This window comes from Syngnathus typhle, linkage group LG14 (genome assembly GCF_033458585.1).
Source record: "Syngnathus typhle isolate RoL2023-S1 ecotype Sweden linkage group LG14, RoL_Styp_1.0, whole genome shotgun sequence".
NCBI classification, from domain to species: domain Eukaryota; kingdom Metazoa; phylum Chordata; class Actinopteri; order Syngnathiformes; family Syngnathidae; genus Syngnathus; species Syngnathus typhle.
The window spans coordinates 11785185-11806374 of record NC_083751.1 but is presented as its reverse complement, the minus strand read 5'-3'; the positions used below and the strand labels follow the sequence as shown (position 1 = coordinate 11806374).

The window sequence follows — 21190 nt, the reverse complement described above, 5'->3', positions numbered from 1 at the left end:
CAGCTCAGGTAACAGAGGGCTCGGCTCGGGTAACAAAGGCAGAAAGACCATCTGCACTGGGTCAAACGGTCAATAACGCTTGGGATGTCTCAGAAGGGAGGCCGCTCTTCAATTGAATTGGTCCACTTGACAACATCTGGTTTTGCGACCCCCAAAAGAGATAAATGGCAAAGACAATCAGTTCAGTTTGACTGGGTTGAAGATACCCATCTGGAAGCTCCTTGCTGGCCAAGTGGGGCCTACATGGGCGACCTCCAAAGAAGATACAGCCTCAACTCGGGAAGGACAGACAGCAGCAAGGTTGGTCTGCAGGGATGAGGGCAACAATTGAAATGCTATCAGGGCTACAAAATGAATGGCATCATCTGCCTAATACTGTAAAACCAGAGCGGAAAAGGAACAATGAATGCGGGCATCAGCAGCGTTGTTTGTGGCACCGGATACAGCACCACTTGCCACAGGAGGGAGTGGGGCGGGCAAAGCTATCTGAAGGCGTAGGGTCGACGTATGTGGCAGCCGCACCAACCAATGGGACAAGAAGATGAAAAAACGACTGTACGTGTCCACTGGGCTCACAAGCGCTCACATCACCTGTCAGCTGTGCTTCGGGCTCTGAGCTTGCCAAACAAAAGCAATAAAGAAAGCACACTTGATGCATGCATTTATTGATGATTCATTCAGTGAAATTCAGAGTGGGGGAGGGGGTGGAGTGTCTCGTCTACAGGTTTGGGTTGGAGACGCCTGAGCCCTGACATTCTATGACGTAGGTGATGTTCAACTCATCCTCACATTTTCTTATTGCAAACTTTGCCTGGAAAAGAGAAGACTATCGATCAGGGTGCCGCGATGTCATTCAAAGCTAACCAGGATGACAATGATGAGTGCATAGTGGAAAACTTGCAGGGGACCAGTGAGCTGGGACGGCTTCCGTTTGGGGCCAAGCCGAAGCACCAATGATGGCAGAGGCGACTTGCTCAGGATCGACCTTTGGCCCCAGGTCAGATACGTATGCGTGTGTCCGATGTGACCTCTCACCTGTGTCATCTGCTGGGCCACGTGGATGGCGGTCTGCGTGTGTAGGCTGATGGCGCCCGTTCGGATCCGAGAGGTCCCCTTGGCCAACGCCATGAAGACGATGAGCTGAAGGAGAGCGTGGGCATCAACACGCTGGCTTGGTAGCCGCTAATCCTCTTGCAGGGCGGGTCGCTTACCTGGTCCTGGAGGAATTCATCAACGCAGCCGTTGTGGCATATGTTTCTGAGTAGCTTCTCTCCAGCTTCTATGCCAATTTTGTCTGCGGACACACCTGAAAGGCGCACACACAAGCACCTGTCCAGTGAAGACTAGGGTGTGAGAGGAATGTCCAACGCTGCTATCCTCACCTTTCTTGCCCAGAGCGCAACCTGCAAACAGACACCCTGTGGAAGACTCTGCAAAAATTCTGAGAAGAAACAAATGTGAAAGGTTTCAGCAATGCTTCCTTCAGCAACAAAATAGTCACTCCGCCTCCAGGAAAAAGAACAAAGGTCCCAGTCCCCCAATTTTGGCGAGACCGACTGCCCATCAGATTTCGGCCCAGTTTGTGACCTCAATATTCAAGTAGCTTGTTCGCTTGATACCTTCCGACCTTGGACGGGAAGGAATTCTTACGCTTACGTTGTGTGTAGGTTGAGGTGCTGAACATTCACACTGGCGCTGCAAAGCAAAAGGTGCGGTTTCAAACGCTTGGGCAGCCTCCGCGTATATGGTGCACACCTCAGCTTGGCCTCTGAGAAACATCCAAAGACCAACCGGCGCAGAAGTTGCTGTCAGCCGTGACTTCCCACTCGCCCGCGACATCAACGATCGGCAATGTGATCCCGACCCAGAAAAACAAGTGCAGTGCGACATCAAAGCCGCAAGCCCGGCAAAAGCAAAGCACGTGGGCCACCTGCTTATTTGGATCCGCAGCAGCCTTTCAAATTGTCAACAGGCCACCGCAATGACATGATGATGGCTTGTATGAGCAAAGCCCTTTGGACCACAACAACCCCAATCATTATTATTCTCCACTCTACAGGGGCCACCTGGCAATTTATTGCGTAGTATAAGGCTCCAGAGACGGTGAAGCAATAAAACATGCACTGAATTGCAGGTGAAATGAGGCCCAACCCGGTCTGGCCGTTGCCACATTTGCTCACATGATTCCGTTTCCGTTTGCGCAGGCCTTCTCTTTCTCCTCCTGCAACACTTGAATGTTGACATCCAGCTCCTTGATTTCTCGCTGGATGGTGCGCATGGCGGCCGCTGCCATGTCCTTGGCCAGCTGGACACAAAAAGCGCAGCAACCCTGTCAGACGGGCGCAAACCCAAGCACGGAGATGCCGACGTACCCTGAAAGGCAGGATGCCGGCCACGTAGGCCCACCCGTGAATCTTGGTGATCGTTCCTCTCTCCAGCAAGGTGAGTGCCTGCAACTCTTTGACCGGCCGCACCGTCGCGGTCACCTCGCCGCCACCCTTTGGGAAAAAACCTCTGACGCACACATGGTAACACATCAGGAATGGCTGGCTGAAGAAGTGACCAGGAGGCGCCACCATGTGGCCACTGTGTAGCGGACAAGCCCAACACTCATGCACCTCATTTTGATGTCACAGTCAAAACTGACTCCAAACTTTTCCACAATGGGTTTGAAGACCTGAAGATGTACCAAGACACCGTTAAACACCAGCTCGCAGATTCCGCCCGCGTCCATCTGGTCAAACGGAGACGGCGAGGATGACAATGATGAAGACGGCTACCTTGAGAATGTAATCGATTTGCGGCGCCATCTCTGTGTTGGTTCCTCCTCGGAGGCACATGGTGGTGGTGGCGTTGGCATAGAGCGCGCAGGGCAGCGCCACCTGCAGTAAAAGACACACACTCCTGGCACGCCCGCGCAAGAATGACTACAAAGCGCACATCTGCATGCGTTAGCGTCTTAGTGGAAGCGCTCACCCTGCCGTGCGTGTGTCCGCTGTGTACTTTCCAGCTCGAATCTTCCCCGGCGTCAGGCTGACGTTGGCACTGCCGATGGCGCCGCCACGCAGGACACCGCCGCACATGTCGGAAACCAGCTGAAGGCCGCTCAGGTGTTGAGGCCTGGCAGGGGACACAAGTGAAGGGAAAGCACCGCGTCTCTTTTTCTTTTGAGGCAATAGTTTAGGTGGTTCGGGCCCCTTTTCTATGTTGTCATCGACCCGCTACGTATCTGATGCTGCTGCGCTCTGGATGCGTACACATTGGCAAAAACACAGACACCAAATGCAATTGTGGACCAAGGAGCAGGAATCGGTCGTTTGGGACGTGGTTTAAGAAATGACACACGTCGGAGACTTTCTTACTCTGGCTTTACAATACGCAAGGAATGTATTGAGTCGAAGCCAACATACAGGCCCGAACCCAACGAATAAACCAACTGAAGCAATGTTGACGCTGGCATGGCTCCAACTGCCCTAAACAAATTCCTCATGGGCTTTGGATAGACTCGGCCAGTCAAGATGATTCTGATTCCTAGCCCCCATCTTTGTAAAACTGCTCGAACTCACACGCCTTCTCGTTCTCATAATCCCCGCCCCTTATAAAGGAGCCCGGTTGTTGTTGAAGGGGATAGTGGTGAAACTTTGGATTCTATGCGTCTCTGTATGTCGCCTTAAATGGCGACCTAGCAGCAGTGAGAAGACCCTAAGCTATTTTTGCGGTACAGAGAAGCTCTAGTTTCAGTACTTAGAATATGGAAGGGCCATTCGTCCGTGACCAGGAAGACCTTTGTCCATGCTCTTTTAAGAGCATCGGAAGTAACCAGTAGAGTGAGACTCTGACCACAGCTGTTGTCTTACGAGGTACAAATGATGGGGGAGAAGAGAGAGCAAGGGAGAGAGAGAGAACAGGGAAAACATCGGGGCTTTTTGGGGCGAACATCTTTGCTGTTGAGAGCTGAAACATCTTTGCTTTTGGGGCCACACAAACTTTTGGATAGACATCACCCCGACATCGGTTGAATAAAATATTTTCCCAATCAGCCGTGTGTCACTGGAGTGAATCTTTCCCCGGGCCAGCCATCGGCCACCGAGTGTTTTTTGGAGACTAGCGCAGTGCTTCTCAAATAGTGGGGCGCGCCCCCCTTGGGGGGCGCGGTGCTATTCCTGGGGGGGCGCGTGTGACCCTGGGGAACAGGCTTTTTTTTTGGCAGTACTAGAATAAAGTGTAATTGCGCGTTTACTACAGCAGGGGGCAGTGGCGCTCTCATTGTTACTTCTGTCACGTTTGCGACAGTGCAACATTTTACGACTTACAAGACAAGTTAGGATAGTCGGGGTGGGGAGGGGGGGCGCGAATAGTTTTCTTCTTGCTAGGGGGGGGGCGTAACAGAAAATAATTGAGAAGCACTGGACTAGCGAAACAACAAAGACCGCATTTTCTTTTTGTATCCGTGTTGTATTTTTAAACCTGAGTCCCGGGGTGCTCCTTCCTGCTCGGACTTTGGCGATCGTGACGGATGAACCGCTGATGCAGCTGAGCGCCGCCGCCACTCTCAAAATTTGGCCGCCCTGCGAGGAAGCAACGACAAAGGAGGAAGGCAAGAGGAGACAACCCAGAGAAGGAAGCGGACGAAACATAGGGGGATAGGACAGGACTAGGGGTGTAAATCGCGGGTTTTGTCACGATACGATATAATATCGATACAAAGAACTACGATACGATATTTGCCGATATCCTAAAGCCTGCTGCGATTCATTCACGATATATCGCGATATAGTGCTCTACGATCGATTTTTTTTAAAATAAAAAATATAGAACAATAACCTGATTTATAACAATTCATACGCAAAATCAACAAGGTACTGCAAACTCTTTATTTAGGAAATTACAAGAGTATTGTAGTATACAAAGTGCTTATTTTAACACTGAACTTTGATGTCGTGTTTTTTCTTTAAATGTGCGGCGAGATTTGTGCTCCCTGAATATTTGATCACTGCATGGCAGGATTTACAAACTGTACGTGTCTTGTCCGTTGAGCCATCTTGTCTTTGGAATCCAAAGTGCTTCCAAAAGAATGACTTGAAGCCTAAAGGGGAGCAAATTTCCTCGTCTTTTTGGACACTAGCCATAGCACCAGCCCAGGAGCCGCGTACTAGTTGTCGACTCCCCTTTCACGTGCGTGTTCTGCTCACAACACGCGCAGTGCGCTCCCGGAAAGAGGAAGCAAGCAACAATGAACTGGGTTTCAAAATAAAGTCGCGTCTAATGTCCGAGGTCAAACGCGGCGATATAAATCGATGTTTACCTTTAGCATCGATGCCAATAAATCGTAGAGCATTATATCGATTAATCGATGTGTATCGATGTATCGTTGCACCCCTAGACAGGACAGAACAGCACAGCACAGAACAGGACGCCGGCAAGTCAGGAGCCAGCAGCGGGCTGCGAACTTGCTCGGGGACGTCTTGTGTCGTCACTCACGCCCTCCATCACGCTGCCGTCGAGCTCCACTGGTGTCGACTCCATCTTAACTCCAACCTGAATTTCTGCTTGTTATGGGCGTCGTAACTTTGCCGACGTGCTGGAGACCGAGGTAGCTGCACTTTCTGTTTGCCGTGCTGCTGCTGCTTTGTTGATGTTTCTCGGCAATGAGTTAACCATACGGGGCATTACCGCCCTAACTGGCCAGGAGGAGAACTGCGAACGTGCAATTTGGTTAATTATGCAAATACGTACAACAATTATTTTACAAAATAATTGTGTGAAGGCGAAGGCTTGTTATTCTACTCCATTCACTTTATTATTAGTGTGAAGGTGAAGACCTTCACACTATTGTTATTCTACAACATTTTGCGCTAGCTTTCCGTTAGCTTTCTTTGGCGCTTAACTAGTTCCACATACTTCAACCGATTCACTCCGTTCCACTTTTCACTTATTCCAAATATTCATGGCATAGGTGCTTACATTTTTTTCGTTCAAAAAAATTTCCGTTTCCGCAAAATTCACAAATTTACGGCGAATTTTGCCCCATTCATTCTTAATGGCAGATTCAACATTTCACATTTACGTTGTTCCAGCTTGAAATTCACATAATTCAACACGTTCAAATCACATTGAGGACATTCCCAAACTTGCCAAATTCAAAATGTTCACGTTTTCACTTGTAAAATTTGCACACAATTTTGCTAAATTTCACAAAATTTCGTTTTTCACTTCTAGTTTCTACATTTTTCCACCGATTCAACTCGTTCCAACTTTCAACTGTTCATCTTCTGCCTACCTATTCCACAACTTCCCACTTACCAAAAACTTCACATCTTTTATTTTGAAATTCAACCAAAATTCTCTAAAATTTCGTTTTTCTACTCTAATTTCTACATTGTTCAACCGATTCAACCCATTCCAACTTTCAACTATTCATCATTTGCCTACCTATTCCACAACTTCCCACTTACCATAAACTTCACATATTTTATTTTGAAATTCACACCCAATTCTCCAATATTTCTTTTTCCCCTTCTCATTTCTACATTTTTCAACCGATTCAACCCATTCCAACTTTCAACTGTTCAGCATTTTTCTACCTATTCCACAACTTCCCACTTACCAAAAACTTCACATCTTTTATTTTGAAATTCACACCCTTTTCCCCTTCTCATTTCTACATTTTTCAACCGATTCAACCCATTCCAACTTTCAACTGTTCATCATTTTTCTACCTATTCCACAACTTACCAAAAACTTCACATCTTTTATTTTGAAATTCACACCCAATTCCTTTTTCCCTTCTCATTTCTACATTTTTCAACCGATTCAACCCATTCCAACTTTCAATGGTCCATGATTTTTCTACCTATTCCACAACTTAACAAAAACTTCACATCTTTTATTTTGAAATTCACACCCAATTCTCCAATATTTCCTTTTTCCCTTCTCATTTCTACATTTTTCAACCGATTCAACTCGTTTCAACATCATTCTGCAGCATTCCTTAAATATTTATTCAACTTCTTCACCTTCACACGCAATTTCTTCAGGAATTGCAAATTCTAGTTATTATTCTATTTTATTTCACTTTTCACTCCGTTCCACTTTTCACTTATTCCAAAAATTCATGCTGCTTCCATTTTTCTCGTTCCGAAGATTTTCCGATTCCGCAAAATTCCCCAAATTCCGACAAATATTTCCCCATTCATTCTTAATGGCACATTCAACATTTCACATTTACGTTGTTCCAATTTGAAATTCACATCATTCAACACATTCTAATCACATTCGGAAGGATTCTCTACCTTCCCAAAATTCTCAAATTCAATAATTTCACGCTTTCACGTTAAAAATTCCGAGAAAATTTCGCAAAATTTCGTTTTACACCTCTAATTTCTACAATTTTCAACCGATTCAACCCATTCCAACTTTCAACTGTTCATCTTTTGCCTACCTATTCCACAACTTCCCACTTACCAAAAACTTCACATCTTTTATTTTGAAATTCACCACAAATTCTCCAAATATTCTACATTTCTCAAGTAATTCAACACGTTTCAACATCGTTCGGCAGCATTCCCCGACTATTCCACAACTTCCCACTTACCAAAAACTTCACATCTTTTATTTTGAAATTCAACCAAAATTCTCTAAAATTTTGTTTTTCTACTCTAATTTCTACATTTTTCCACCAATCCAACCCATTCCAACTTTCAACTGTTCATCATTTTTCTACCTATTCCACAACTTCCCACTTACCAAAAACTTCACATCTTTTATTTTGAAACTCACACCCAATTCTCCAATATTTCCCTTTTCCCTTCTCATTTTTCAACCGATTCAACCCATTCCAACTTTCAACTGTTCATCATTTTTCTACCTATTCCACAACTTACCAAAAACTTCACATCTTTTATTCTGAAATTCACACCCGATTCTCAAATATTTCCTTTTTCCCTTCTCATTTCTACATTTTTCAACCGATTCAACCCATTCCAACTTTCAACTGTTCATCATTTTTCTACCTATTCCACAACTTACCAAAAACTTCACATCTTTTATTTTGAAATTCACACCCAATTCTCCAATATTTCCTTTTTCCCTTCTCATTTCTACATTTTTCAACCGATTCAACCCATTCCAACTTTCAGCTGTTCATCATTTTTCTACCTATTCCACAACTTACCAAAAACTTCACATCTTTTATTTTGAAATTCACACCCAATTCTCCAATATTTCCTTTTTCCCTTCTCATTTCTACATTTTCAACCGATTCAACCCATTCCAACTTTCAACTGTTCATCATTTTTTTACCTATTCCACAACTTGCCAAAAACTTCACATCTTTTATTTTGAAATTCACCACAAATTCTCCACATTTTCTACATTTCTCAAGTCATTCAACACGTTTCAACATCGTTCGGCAGCATTCCCCGAAGAAGTTATTCATACATTTCGCCTTCACACGCAATTTCTCCAGAAATTGCAAAATTCTAGTTCTAACTTGAGATTTGTCAGAATAAGCTACATCACCACAAACAAGTGATCAACATAATTTAAAAAAAAACTTAGAAAGAAAGAAAGAAAGAAAGAAAGAAAGAACATATAGACTAAACTAAACTAGGGGCTTTCTGGAAGGTTAAAATCGTTAATCATAGTATACAGTACAACAGCTTATTTTTTGTCCATAAACTTTACATATGCGAAGGGGCAGAATTCTTTGTGAAAACTGAAGAAGGATGGTTTTGTCTTCAAAAGTTGACATTTATAATTAAAAAAGGTACCCAGCACAATTATTGTGTCTAGCATATTCTCATATTTCTTTTCTATATTTAGAGTCCCAAAGATAATGTCACATTTGGAAAATTCTGATAAGTTCGGAATTTTAGCAAAAAGTCCGTAATGTACATCATCCCACAGTGCTTTACAGTACAGCAGGGGTGTTGTTGGATTTGGTCCACAATTTGGGAAGCGCGCTATCCACGCCTCACGGCAAAAGCCATACCCAATCACCTGTTATCCAATTTACTCACTGCGTGCTCGTTTTATTTCTTCAGATTTAGGAAAATGCTAAGACACTGAAGCAGAAATTAGACTTACACAGGTTGGTTGAGTTCAATCACAATTCTTGTTAAGTGTTAGGGTGGTGCTCACTCTAACTTATTTTGCAAGAACCACACTGGAGTCAAGCAAGTCATTTTAGACACCTGCAGGCGGAGAGTTCACTCGTCGCTGTGCTTACAGCGATGGTCGAATGAAGTCTGACTCAGGCCTCGTCAGGTGCTTATTTATTGAGAGAAACAGAGTGGGGTTGAAAGTGGGGGTGTGGGAATACACAGGTTGGGGTGAAGCAGCCGGTCCCCTGCTGATCAAAGCATAGCAGGGGGCCTTTTACGACTTTCTGTAAACAACGCAACTTTGATTGCTTCCTCTGCGTCTAGTCAATCAGTTGAAAGGTTCTTAGCACTTTGGTAAACTAATTTTGTCTAGACAGGACAAACTAGTTAAATTATTACAGGTTACATTCCAACATAATCATACGATAAAGATATTCTGCAAACCCTAACATATCCCTCCTGTTTTATCATATGATTATGTCAACCTCGATCAATCAAACATAAGTAAGAAAATACAATGAAAGCAATAACTTCCAGTGAAGATGAGGTTTTTCCTCAATACTCCAGTCCAAATTGTGTGTGTAATTTAAAAAACCTGCGGCCAGATTAAATGCAGGAAAAGAGTTACACGGTCCCTCTGCCTTAGGCGACCAGAATGTTATCAATCAAGATAAAAATTGCTCGCGATTGTTCAGTCGTTGGGGGCTTGGCACGCCCACTGGTGGAGGGTGAGCACGATTCTCACCCCCTTCGCAGATCTGCTCCGTCCGGGGAGAACTTGGGAATGTCTGCTGCGTGGTCGTTGTCTTCAGTGGCTCAGGGTGGACTACCTGGCCACCAAGGGGGAAGAGGATTATTCTGCCTCTGTATGAACTGGGGCGGGGACTGTCGATGGCTGGTCTGGGTCCTTGCAGGAACCCTTCACTGGGGCGCACTGGGACAGATGATACCACGATCCTCCTTTGCCGGCCAGCCGGACGGCATGTGAGATGCGCTCCACCAATTTATAGGGTCCAGTCGACGCAGGCTCCGTCCCCCTCCTTCTTGGGACCTTCAGTCAGAACGTTGGGGTGATCTGGACCTGGATCCGCCACCGAAAGGACAGCAGCACGTCCGGAAAACAGCAAAAAACAGCACCTTTTCTGCAACCTTTGCATTAGTCATTTGAGATGTTTCTTCTGCTCCTCTCATCACTGTTTTGGTTGCCCTGGTTACAGAGGCGTTGCTACACCAAAGGGAGGGAAGATTGTGTCTGTAGCAACGTTGATTAGCTAAGGAATGTAGTGTGGTGTGAACTAGCACTTCATTGTCGGCCCGTGACCCCCGCAGAGTTTGTCCATCTGTTCTTCTCCAGTTGTTGGCCGAGTAGTCCGCGAGTGAGATCAGATAACTTCAATTGCCGCTTTCCTGTGGAACAATGCAACTAGACCTTTGCTATACTTTATCTACTTAGCAAATTAACACTCAATAACAATAAGTAACTTGTCCTAAACACTAAAACAAATGTTAAATAAATGTAAGGTAACTGGTATGCAGTTCCTTAAACAAACATTGAGTAAATATAGGATAACTTGTACGCAACTACTTCAAACTATGTTTAACAAAGAAAAACAGTTCTGATCAACAACAATCTATGACATTACCAAAAACAACCACTTCTCTTGATTTTCAGTTGTCGGATCACAAGTATGCGCACAAATATTTCCACCAAAGAGGTTAAATGTTGCGACATCATTATTCGGAAACACACAGATCTGGGAAAAAGTCTGTAAACTCAAGTGCAAAAATTGCATCACCATCATCGTTATCATCAACATGCTGCCGTTCAGACATTAGGCATACCCGGGCCATCTCGTCGTCCATGGGTGAGATTGCTGTAGTGATAAGACGATTAAACAGAGCACGGAGACATGGAATACAACAACATCCACACAAGGTGAGTATAGCAGTAATTGAGGACACAAGGGCTTTATACTTCCCAAAAGCAGTCATCCACTTGTTGTGCTCTTTCATCTTCTCGTCAGGCTCCCATCAGGGGCGGTGTCATTCTGGATGAAGGTGCAGCATTGTTCCCTGAACATTGCGCAGACCCTTCCTTTCCCAGACAACAACATAACAAGAGCATTGCGGTTCTGGATTGACATTAGGGAAGGCGTGGCTAGCTGTTCGTGCACTGCCTCAAGTCCCGCTTGTGTCCGTTTGCCCAATTTCTGCATGTTGCAATGGATGTAATTTATCCTGTCAACGTTCTTGTTCATCGTCCACCAGCAGCAAATGGAGGACTCCCATCCCGCTTCAATTTGGTCAATTAATTCTTATTAATCAGGAACTCCTCTGGGGACTCTAATTGCATCAATTTCAGTCAGATCATCGTCGCCTCTCAAATTTAAAGATATTGTGTTTTTGTTTTTTCCAGCTTTTTCCCAGATCTTGGCATGTCGGTACATATACAATTTTGGTTGACTACATTCTCTAAAAGCAATGGTTTCTTTTCTTTTTCTTCCATTCAACGTGGTGGTGATAATAATCATACGATGAAGATATTCTGCAAACCCTAACAAAGCCGCACCTGACTATAAGACAGGGTTCAAAATTTTGGAAAAAAGTCGCGGCTTATAGTCCGGAATTTACGGTAATCGAAAACTGGCGTCTAGCATTAGTCAAAAGTTTTGACTAATGCTAGACTGGTCGTTGAATGCACCCCGCTTCAATGGCAGAACGCGGATGAATTTAAAGACATCAAATGAGAATAATCCTTTATAAAAATTAAAATTGACTGACGCAAACGTGAGTTCTTCATGTTTTTATTGAAAACAACATAGTGCTTACGCCGTATGACATCGTTTTTTTGCTTTCCAAATAAGGCGTGCGCGCTACCGCGGCAGGGGGAACAAGATCTCACGGGGGAACCAAATCAAGCACAACACCGGGAGCAGCGAGAGAACAATGTTTTGCCTCTAGATTTTGGGGGGGAAACGGAGCGTAAGTTACGATCAATGCGGCCACGTTGAGTTGCACTTAGGCTAATGTTTACATTGTGTACCAATGTCAAGGACGATTATGTCACCCAGCTTATATCATTGATTTGTTTCGATAGTTGTGGGGTCGTCACTAATTATTTGTGTTTAGATAAATGTCTGAGCTATAATGGTGTAATTAATGATTAAAACTTGAAAGTATCTGTTTATTGTATTCGTTTATATGTTTAATAAAGACAAAGCCATCACAAAACTGTTGTAATTATTTAGATTTTGATCTAAATTAGCCTTGAATAAAGACTAAGCAGTCACATGAATTACCAGAAAAAAATGGACAGCCGGACTCGGACTCCTGGTCAAGACTCGGACTCGAACCCGGTGCAAAAATCCGACCGAGTCCACAGCCCTGGTCAAAACATAAGATACAATCAAGTACTAAAGATTTTTAGACGACTTTGGCAGTGTCCGTAATTTAGAAAATCATCAGGCATGCATTAAACCAGTGGTGTCAGGAATGAGGTGAGCCAGGGCGACCAAATGCAGCTTGAACCAGGATTTATTGAAGGGAAAGGGAGTCAGGTGGGGAAACGAAGACACAAACGGGATAGAGACTCACGGCCAGAAAACAGACAGAAGTCTTCTTGGAAACTTGGATACATGGACACTTGGACAAGGATAAAATTCTGACCGTGAGCCTCCAGACAGACCGAGGAAAACCAAACGACAGGAACACTGGGCGCGGACAGGGACGGATCACAGCAGTAGACACCGACCGGGAGAAATACACGGGCAGGGCTTAAATACACAGGGTAACAAGAGGAACCAGGTGACAGACATTACGGTAACGAAAGGGGTGTGGCCGAGGGAAGTGCAGGCAGCCCGTGCTCTGGCACGGTTGTGACAGTACCCCCCCCACAAGGGACGGCTCCCGACGTCCCAAAATCCAATCCCTCACGACGGCACGCGGGGGGGGCGTGTGGGCAGAGAGCCGCACTCGGGCGGCGACTAGGGGCAGAGAGCCGCACTCGGGGGGCGGCGCCTAGGGGCAGAGAGCCGCACTCGGGGGCGACTTGGGGGACAGAACTGCACTCAGCGGAGGTCAGGGGCCCAGGGCCACACTCGCGGCACACACTGGGGGCCTGACGCGCAATCGGCAGGAACTTGGGGAACAGAACTGCACTCAGCGGAGGTCAGGGGCCCAAGGCCACACACTGGGGGCCTGACGCGCAATCGGCAGGAACTTGGGGAGCAGAACTGCACTCAGCGGAGGTCAGGGGCCCAGGGCCACACTCGCGGCACACACTGGGGGCCTGACGCGCAATCGGCAGGAACTTGGGGAACAGAACTGCACTCAGCGGAGGTCAGGGGCCCAGGGCCACACTCGCGGCACACACTGGGGCCTGACGCGCAATCGGCAGCAACTTCGGGGAACATGAACCGCACTCGGGCGGCGACCTGGGGGAACATGAACCGCACTCGGGCGGCGACCTGGGGGACATGAACCGCACTCGGGCGGCGACTTGGGGAACCGATGGCGGCCACGGGTCCGATGGCGTCGCAGATGGGGCTTGGCTCGGCTTGGCTCCGCTCGGCGGTGGCTCCGCTCGGCGGTGGCTCCGCTCGGCGGTGGCTCCGCTCGGCGGTGGCTCCGCTCGGCGGTGGCTCCGCTCGGCGGTGGCTCCGCTCGGCTGTGGCTCCGCTCGGCTGTGGCTCCGCTCGGCTGTGGCTCCGCTCGGCTGTGGCTCCGCTCGGCTGTGGCTCCGCTCGGCTGTGGCTCCGCTCGGCTGTGGCTTGGGCTGTGGCTTTGGCTTGGCTGTGGCTTGGCTGTGGCCCGGCTGTGGCTTGGCTGTGGCTTGGCTTTGGCTTTGGCAACGGAAGCTGGTGGTGGAGGGGGGTCCAAGCGCTGGTCGCTGTGTTGGTCGGTGTCTTCTGTCACGAATGAGGTGAGCCAGGGCGACCAAATGCAGCTTGGACTAGGATTTATTGAAGGGAAAGGGAGTTGGAAGGGAGTCAGGTGGGGAAACGAAGACACAAACGGGATAGAGACTCACGGCCAGAAAACAGACAGAAGTCTTCTTGGAAACTTGGATACATGGACACTTGGACAAGGATAAAATTCTGACCGTGAGCCTCCAGACAGACCGAGGAAAACCAAACGACAGGAACACTGGGCGCGGACAGGGACGGTTCACAGCAGTAGACACCGACCAGGGTAACAAGAGGAACCAGGTGACAGACATTACGGTAACGAAAGGGGTGTGGCCGAGGGAAGTGCAGGCAGCCCGTGCTCTGGCACGGTTGTGACAAGTGGTCCCCAACCACCGGGCCGCGGACCAGTACCGGTCCGTGGGTCACTTGGTACCGGGCCGCCAAGCCGCACAGAAAAAGTTTTTTTAAATTATCAACGATCAATTAATTCAGGTCAAGACACTCGTCCCGGTCACGTGACATGTTTCCCCAGTCGAGCCAGCAAAGCTAATATGTGGCAACAGGCTAACTAACCAGGCAGTGAAGCATTCAAAACTGCTTCAACACATGAAGACCAAGCATCCTGCAATAAAAGACAAACCTTAATCACCTCGGGTGTCATTGTCTCCGATTACGTCTAGATGGGACCGGCTCGTTTCTGAGAAACAAACTCAGTGCTCCCACTAATTCAACGTAATGGTGAGTTTTATTTTTGTCATTTGTACTTGTTTTTATGTCAGTCGTATCATTTTATTTCATCGTATTTATATATTTATTATAAATGTATTATTCATTTATTTATATAAATGTATTATTTATTTATATAAATGCCGGTCCGCGAAAATATTTCTGACATGTAACCGGTCCGTGCCGCAAAAAAGGTTGGGGACCACTGCATTAAACAGTTCTTTAAGGGTCATTAAGCTATTCAGGCATTATATCAAAAAAACATTGGTTATTTCAAAGTGCTCAGAAATATATCAATAGATCAGATATATCAGTTATAAAAACCTTTGTCATTACCACCTATCAAAAATGTCTAGTTATGTCTTCTTTATTGATTTGGTGTGTAGGTATAATTATATGATTAAAATGTTTCTTTTATTGATTTAATATGTGAATGTACTTGGCTGCTTATGTACTTTATTCAATGAGGTTTGAGCATATCTGTTTTTGTTGTTAGGCAGGACTTTTTGTATTTCGACCCCATTCCTTCACTGTCTATATATGTCTCATTTTACTTTATGGGGAGCACTCTGTATTAAAGATTAAAGTCCCAATGATTGTCACACACTAGGGATGGGCGATACCAATGATTTTTGATTCGATCCGATACCAAGTATTTCCTGCCCAAAAATACCCCATATCGATCCGATATTCCATCCGGAAGTGTACATGAATTATTAACCTTTTTAGAAAAACATTAATGGAAGATGCATATTAATAGTATAACTTTAATTAAAAGGAGCTATTCTTTACTTTTTTTTCTCTCTCTCTGTTGTTGGGGAAAAAGTTTTGTCATTTAGTATATTGTAAAAAGAGACATGGTACCAACAGAGATCCAGGGTTTAATCGTCATGAGCAGCAAAACTATCAATTTGTAAAGACACTGTATACTTACATTTAATATTGTAATACTTTAGTGTTGTTTATAGGAAGTGGAGTTACAAATAAAACGTATGGCGTTGGACCACAAATTGAAAAGGGGAAAACTTTATTTATAAATGACTGACTAAAGCGCAGTAATTATTGCTTCGAATAGCACATCAACCACAAATGCTTACGATTTTCGGTTAGCACCTGATACCTGGATATTAGGGGTGTAAATCGTGGGTTTTGTCATGATACGATATCATATCGATACAAAGAAATACGATACGATATCTGCCGATATCGTAAAGCCTGCTGCGATTCATTCACGATATATCGCGATATGGCGCTCTACGATCGATATATACAGATTTTTTAAAAATAAAAAATATAGAACAATATCCTGATTTATAACAATTCATACGCAAAATCAACAAGGTACTGCAAACTCTTTATTTAGGAAATTACAAGAGTATTGTAGTATACAAAGTGCTTATTTTAACACTGAACTTTGATGTCGTGTTTTTTCTTTAAATGTGCGGCGAGATTTGTCCTCCCTGAATATATGATCACCGCATGGCAGGATTTACAAACTGCACGTGTCTTGTTCGTTGAGCCATCTTTTCTTTGGAATCCAAAGTGCTTCCAAACGAATGACTTGAAGTCTAAAGGGGAGCAAATTTCCTCGTCTTTTTGGACACTAGCCATAGCACCAGCCCAGGAGCCGCGTACTAGTTGTCGACTCCCCTTTCACGTGCCTGCTCTGCTCACAACACAACAACGCCGCACTGCTCCCGGAAAGAGGAAGCTAGCAACAATAAACTGGATTTCAAAATAAAGTCGCGTCTAATGTCCGAGGGCAAACACGGCGATATAAATCGATGTTTACGTTTAGCATCGATGCCAATAAATCGTAGAGCATTATATCGATTAATTGATGTGTATCGATGTATCGTTACACCCCTATTTGGTACCTTAGCCTCGGTGTGGCTGCAGGGTTTTCCGTCGCTGCCTTAGTGTCTGCGGCACGTTTCAACTGCAGCTCTTCATGAACCGTGGGGTGAATTTTACTTAAATGTTTTGTTAGGTTTGTGGTGTTGCCACAATATTTAATCGTTTTGTGACATATTTCACATCTTGCCTCGTTGTTATTAACTAAAATATAATACCTCCAAACCAGACTTCTCTTACTTTCGGACTGGGCCGCCGCCGTGGCCATGCTTGTTTGTGTTTGGATTAGAACGGGGGGCGGAGGAGGAGGGCTTGGCTTGTGAGAAAAGGGGGCGGGAGCAGAACAGAGCAGGACACGCCGGTGCAGCAGGCGGAAGGAAAAGTAGTGCTAGCATGAGTGCAAGTCGTCAAATTGGAGCAGAAAAAAATGAGGAAAAATATAATTAAATAATTGTAAGTGTCGATATTTTAGCTAGGTGGTTCGATACGCAAAAATGAGCAGCCTGGATTGATATATCGTTATTTTGGTATCGATCCGCCCATCCCTATCACACATCTGGGTGAGGTGAAATTTGTCCTCTGCATTTAACCCATCCCCTTGTGATTTTAATCCATCCCCTTGGGGGGAGAGGGGAGCTGTGAGCAGCAGCGGTGCCGCGCTCGGGAATCATAACCCCCAATTCTGAACATTAATGCTGAGTGCCAAGCAGGGAGGCAATGGATCCCATTTTTATAGTCTTGACCCAGCCGGGGTTTGAACCCACAACCTACCAGTCTCAGGGCGGACACGCTACCACTAGGCCACTGAGCTGTATGCATCTGTGGTTGTTTTTAAAGTGGTCTGTAAATAAGGTTGAGCTGAGAATCAAGATATTGCGGCGTATTAATTATTTTCCCATTTTTAAAAACTCCTTTCACTGTACTGGCTTGCAAATTAAATTATCCAACTAATAAATCTGGGGGGTACGGGGGGATGAGAACCTCTTTGAAAAAAAAAATTTGATAATAAATGGCTATTTCCATCAGATTATCGGGGAGGGTTCATGGCGACCATGCACTCGTGTGACGCCACTGCACGTTGATTGGCGGCTTGCGGGGCGTGTATCCGTGACGTCGACGGAGAAAAATGGCGACAATTGCAAGAGGCTCTGCCGTGGTCTATAGAAGATTGGTAAGAACAACAAAAATCCTTAAAACACAAACGGCATCAGATCTCAAAGCGTTTCTCGGACAAGCGCGTTGAGCTTTAGCGACGCGACTTCACACCACGACCTGCCGGATAAATGCTAATGCTAGCACAAAACAGTGAGTGTACCTCGACCCTTACAGTGGCTCGCCTAGCCCAGCATGGTGGAAAGGTGAATGAACCGCGAACTAATCAATCTGACTTCGTTTCACTGTATCACAATGACAACCATCTGAAAGTCGATGAAGCCAAACACGTTCCTTAACTTTGTCACAATAATTCAACACACATGAAGAGTCCAGGCAAATTAAATCCATGTAAAAGTGTGAAAATGGATGAATGCAATCCGCATCAAATGTATTGACAGCCTTCCTCTTGTGACTTTAAATGGTCCCTTAACCCTGGACTTTCTCTACGAGAAGGGCAGATGCTTTTGAAAACTGTTGACGTGTGTGTCTTCCCGTCAGCTGATCCATCAGTACCGCCGGCGATGTTTAAGTGTACAGGAGGAGCGCAGCCTTGCCACGCTTCGCTTGCTTCCTACCCCCACATTGGACAGGAAGTTGCAGGTGTGCAGCAGAAGCTTCCAGATGTTGGGCCGTACTCTGCACGGGTCTGCAGGTTGGACACCTTTTGGGCTGTCGCTGATGATGAGCCCACTGCTGATGCTACTGACAGTCTCTGTATGCGCGAACGTGCAGCGTGTCACAGAGCCGTCGTCCAGTTCAAACTGTCTGATATCGGCGAGGGAATCACGGAGGTGACGGTGAAGGAGTGGTATGTCCAAGAGCGCCTAACAGGCCATTTGGTAATCCTTTGCTCATTCGCTTATCACTACGCCAGGGTTTTCAGATAGTAGCTCCAACGTCCTTTTGCGGGGCTTTGGGAGTGGGGGTTGAGCAAAGGATTCCCGAAGCGGCGCCGACGCTTGGCTTCCTATGGAGTGAGCGTTTTCTGAAAGGCACTGGTGTGCGCGTGTTTACGTATGTGCATGCAGGTACGTGAAGGAGGGAGACAGAGTGTCTCAGTTTGACAGCATCTGCGAGGTGCAAAGCGACAAGGCGTCGGTCACCATCACCAGTCGATACGACGGCGTCGTCACAAAACTTTACTATGACACCGACGACATCGCCCTGGTGGGCAAACCGTTGGTGGACATCGAGACCGAGTCCACTTCGGGTGCGTTGAACCGAGGCTGTGCGACGATGATTAGAGTCTAGTTCCAGAGTTGGGTGTTTTTCCAGAAACCTTTAGAAGAGCGGAAGGTGAGTGCATGAACGAGTCGTGCCACAGAAGAGCAGAAAGCACTGGCACATGAATGCACTGGTACGGCCATAACGGCAAAAGAAACATCAGCGTTTATCAGCGCTTGGTTAGGGCCCCCACAAAAAACAACGCAAGGCGGTCCTGCCACGCCCGCGTGTGTGCATGCATGTAATGCTGACACACTTGTTGCCCCCGCCCAGATGTGATCCAGGAAGAAGACGTGGTAGAGACGCCCGCCATGGCTCGAGAGGAACACACCCACCAGGAAATCAAAGGACTCAAGACCCAGGCTACACCCGCCGTCAGACGCCTCGCCATGGAGAACAACGTTGGCATTCGTAGCACTCAAACGTTTCAAATTCAGCCTCGATCCCCTCGCAAAGTTGAACACGGTTGCGTTGCTTGAACACGGCTTGCTCTTCTGCTTCAGATCAAGCTGAGTGAGGTGGTAGGCTCTGGAAAGGATGGACGCATCCTGAAGGAGGACATTCTCAACTTCCTGGCTAAGCAAACGGGAGCCATCTTGCCCCCGAGTCCCTTTGGGGAGATCCGGACTCCTTCTCCGGCCCCCAAGCCACCGCCGCTTGCTGCATCCCTCCGCGTCCTGGCTGGCAAAGACGTGACCGAGCCGCTCAAAGGTCAAGGTTGATCCCGTGTGTGCTAACATTAGCGTGACCTAGCTTAGCGTTTTTGTCCTTGCAGGCTTCCAAAAGGCGATGGTGAAGAGCATGATGGCAGCGCTTAGCATTCCTCACTTGGGGTTGTGCGAGCAAGTGGAACTCAGCCGCCTGGTGGCGCTCCGGGCCGAGCTGAGGACCGAGGCCCGCGGTCACGGGCTCAAACTCAGCTACATGCCCTTCTTCATTAAGGTTTGCTCCATTCGTCGTTCCCCGCTGCTGGGTTAGGGTGGCGGCGCCGCCACCACCAGCTGACGATGTCAACGGGCCTGATTGTGATGTCACAGCGGTTTTATCAGACAGTCCGACAGCTCAGGGTCGCTTCATTTGACACTTGCCACCTGTTCTGCACTCTTTGTTTCTGATCCCTTTCATTGACGTGTCTGTTAATGCTGCACCCTCGTTGGCTCAGGCCGCCTCCCTCTGCCTCACCCGTTTTCCCATCCTCAACGCCTCATTGGATGAGTCCTGCCAGAACATCACATACAAGGTGAGGCCCACTAGCTGGCGTCACGTGGTAACGTTGTCAGCGTGTGGTGTGGTGACGTGTCGCCAGGCATCCCATAACATCGGCGTGGCCATGGACACAAGCCTTGGTCTGCTGGTTCCCACCGTGAAGAACGTACAGCTGCTCAGCATCCTGGAAGTGGCGCAGGAACTTAACCGGCTCCAGGAGCTTGGCGCCGCCGGCCAGCTGGGAACAGCGGACCTGAGCGGAGGAACCTTCAGCTTGTCCAACATTGGATCGGTGAGTCGGCCAGCCAGCGTTCCTTCAACACGGCAGTGGCCGCTTTCCGCTATTGAAGTCAACTCTCAAACAAACAAACACAAACAAACAAGCAAAACGCGGCTGGTGTGTCGTGTCCACAGATCGGGGGGACGTACGCCAAGCCTGTCATCCTTCCGCCAGAGGTCGCCATCGGGGCACTGGGGAAAATCCAGGTGGGCGCATTTGTTGGAGCCAGCTTCTGACGGCGTTGCAGGGCACTGAGCCGCTTCCTGTGCGTTTGTGGTCAGGTGCTGCCACGCTTCGACGTCTCCGGTCACGTGACCCGTGCTCACATCATGAATGTCAGCTGGTCGGCCGACCACCGCATCATCGACGGCGCCACCATGTGTCGCTTCTCCAACATGTGGCGAGACTTCCTGCAGAATCCAGCCAGCATGCTGCTGCACCTGAAGTGAATTGCTGCCTCCCTCCCGAACATCATCGTGAGGAAGTGGCTCCGCCTCAATGGCCTTCCTGACAGACAGAAAGAAAGGAGTGCCTGAATAGAGAGGTCACCCTCCACTGGCCACTCCCACTCACAGATGACTGACACTGTCCCTTTCAGAAGGCAGTCATTTGATCTTGCGATGTGATTATCGGTGGCGTTTCTTGTTACGCTCTGTTACTGCCTCAGTTCGTCTAGGGACGAGCCGGCACACTCTTGTATTAAAATAGAAACAAATAAATGCTCATATATCTTT

General features: G+C 46.9%; 2 protein-coding genes across 9 annotated transcripts; one reads left to right on the top strand and one right to left on the bottom strand.

Annotated features, from left to right (window-relative positions):
- Positions 1-171: 171 nt before the first annotated feature.
- On the bottom strand, positions 172-5659 carry rtca (RNA 3'-terminal phosphate cyclase). Of its 6 annotated transcripts, none has more exons than XR_009717815.1 (11): positions 4468-5632; positions 2977-3120; positions 2781-2904; positions 2619-2677; positions 2373-2514; positions 2181-2305; positions 1657-1768; positions 1383-1441; positions 1212-1306; positions 1036-1140; positions 282-306 (listed from the first exon to the last, which is right to left on the bottom strand). XR_009717815.1 is itself a non-coding variant. In XM_061296464.1 (11 exons), exons 1-11 carry the CDS (start codon positions 5524-5526, stop codon positions 719-721), a joined length of 1128 nt encoding a protein of 375 aa, XP_061152448.1. In that variant the 5' UTR covers positions 5527-5659; the 3' UTR covers positions 649-718. The 6 variants fall into 6 exon arrangements, 4 of the variants coding, with proteins under 4 accessions (XP_061152445.1, XP_061152448.1, XP_061152447.1 ...); XM_061296464.1 differs by lacking the exons at positions 282-306; positions 1657-1768 and adding an exon at positions 649-811 and having other exon boundaries at positions 2977-3156; positions 4468-4568; positions 5482-5659; XM_061296463.1 differs by lacking the exons at positions 282-306; positions 1657-1768 and adding an exon at positions 649-811 and having other exon boundaries at positions 4468-4568; positions 5482-5659.
- Positions 5660-17617: 11958 nt separating this feature from the next.
- Positions 17618-21190, top strand: dbt (dihydrolipoamide branched chain transacylase E2). 3 transcript variants are annotated; one of them, XM_061296455.1, is made up of 11 exons: positions 17618-17762; positions 18245-18398; positions 18479-18554; positions 18775-18956; positions 19244-19371; positions 19474-19681; positions 19746-19912; positions 20133-20210; positions 20277-20468; positions 20591-20662; positions 20738-21190. In XM_061296455.1, the coding sequence occupies exons 1-11, from the start codon at positions 17718-17720 to the stop codon at positions 20903-20905; spliced, it is 1470 nt and encodes a 489-aa protein (XP_061152439.1). In that variant the 5' UTR covers positions 17618-17717; the 3' UTR covers positions 20906-21190. The 3 variants fall into 3 exon arrangements, with proteins under 3 accessions (XP_061152439.1, XP_061152438.1, XP_061152440.1); XM_061296454.1 differs by lacking the exon at positions 17618-17762 and adding an exon at positions 17769-17949; XM_061296456.1 differs by lacking the exons at positions 17618-17762; positions 18245-18398; positions 18479-18554 and adding an exon at positions 19022-19103 and having other exon boundaries at positions 18815-18956.

Excerpts from the sequence above, each read along its gene's own strand:
- dbt (XM_061296454.1), top strand. The coding sequence starts at position 17,875 with ATGCTAATGCTAGCACAAAACAGTGAGTGTACCTCGACCCTTACAGTG. Across the intron at positions 18,957-19,243 it reads CGAGACCGAGTCCACTTCGG|ATGTGATCCAGGAAGAAGAC; the intron begins GTGCGTTGAACC and ends GCCCCCGCCCAG. Across the intron at positions 19,682-19,745 it reads CGTGACCGAGCCGCTCAAAG|GCTTCCAAAAGGCGATGGTG; the intron begins GTCAAGGTTGAT and ends TTGTCCTTGCAG.
- rtca (XM_061296461.1), bottom strand. The coding sequence starts at position 4,637 with ATGTTTCGTCCGCTTCCTTCTCTGGGTTGTCTCCTCTTGCCTTCCTCC. Across the intron at positions 3,121-4,467 it reads AGGAGCACCCCGGGACTCAG|GCCTCAACACCTGAGCGGCC; the intron begins GTTTAAAAATAC and ends GTCCCCTGCCAG. Across the intron at positions 307-1,035 it reads TGGCCCAGCAGATGACACAG|ACCAACCTTGCTGCTGTCTG; the intron begins GTGAGAGGTCAC and ends TCATCCCTGCAG.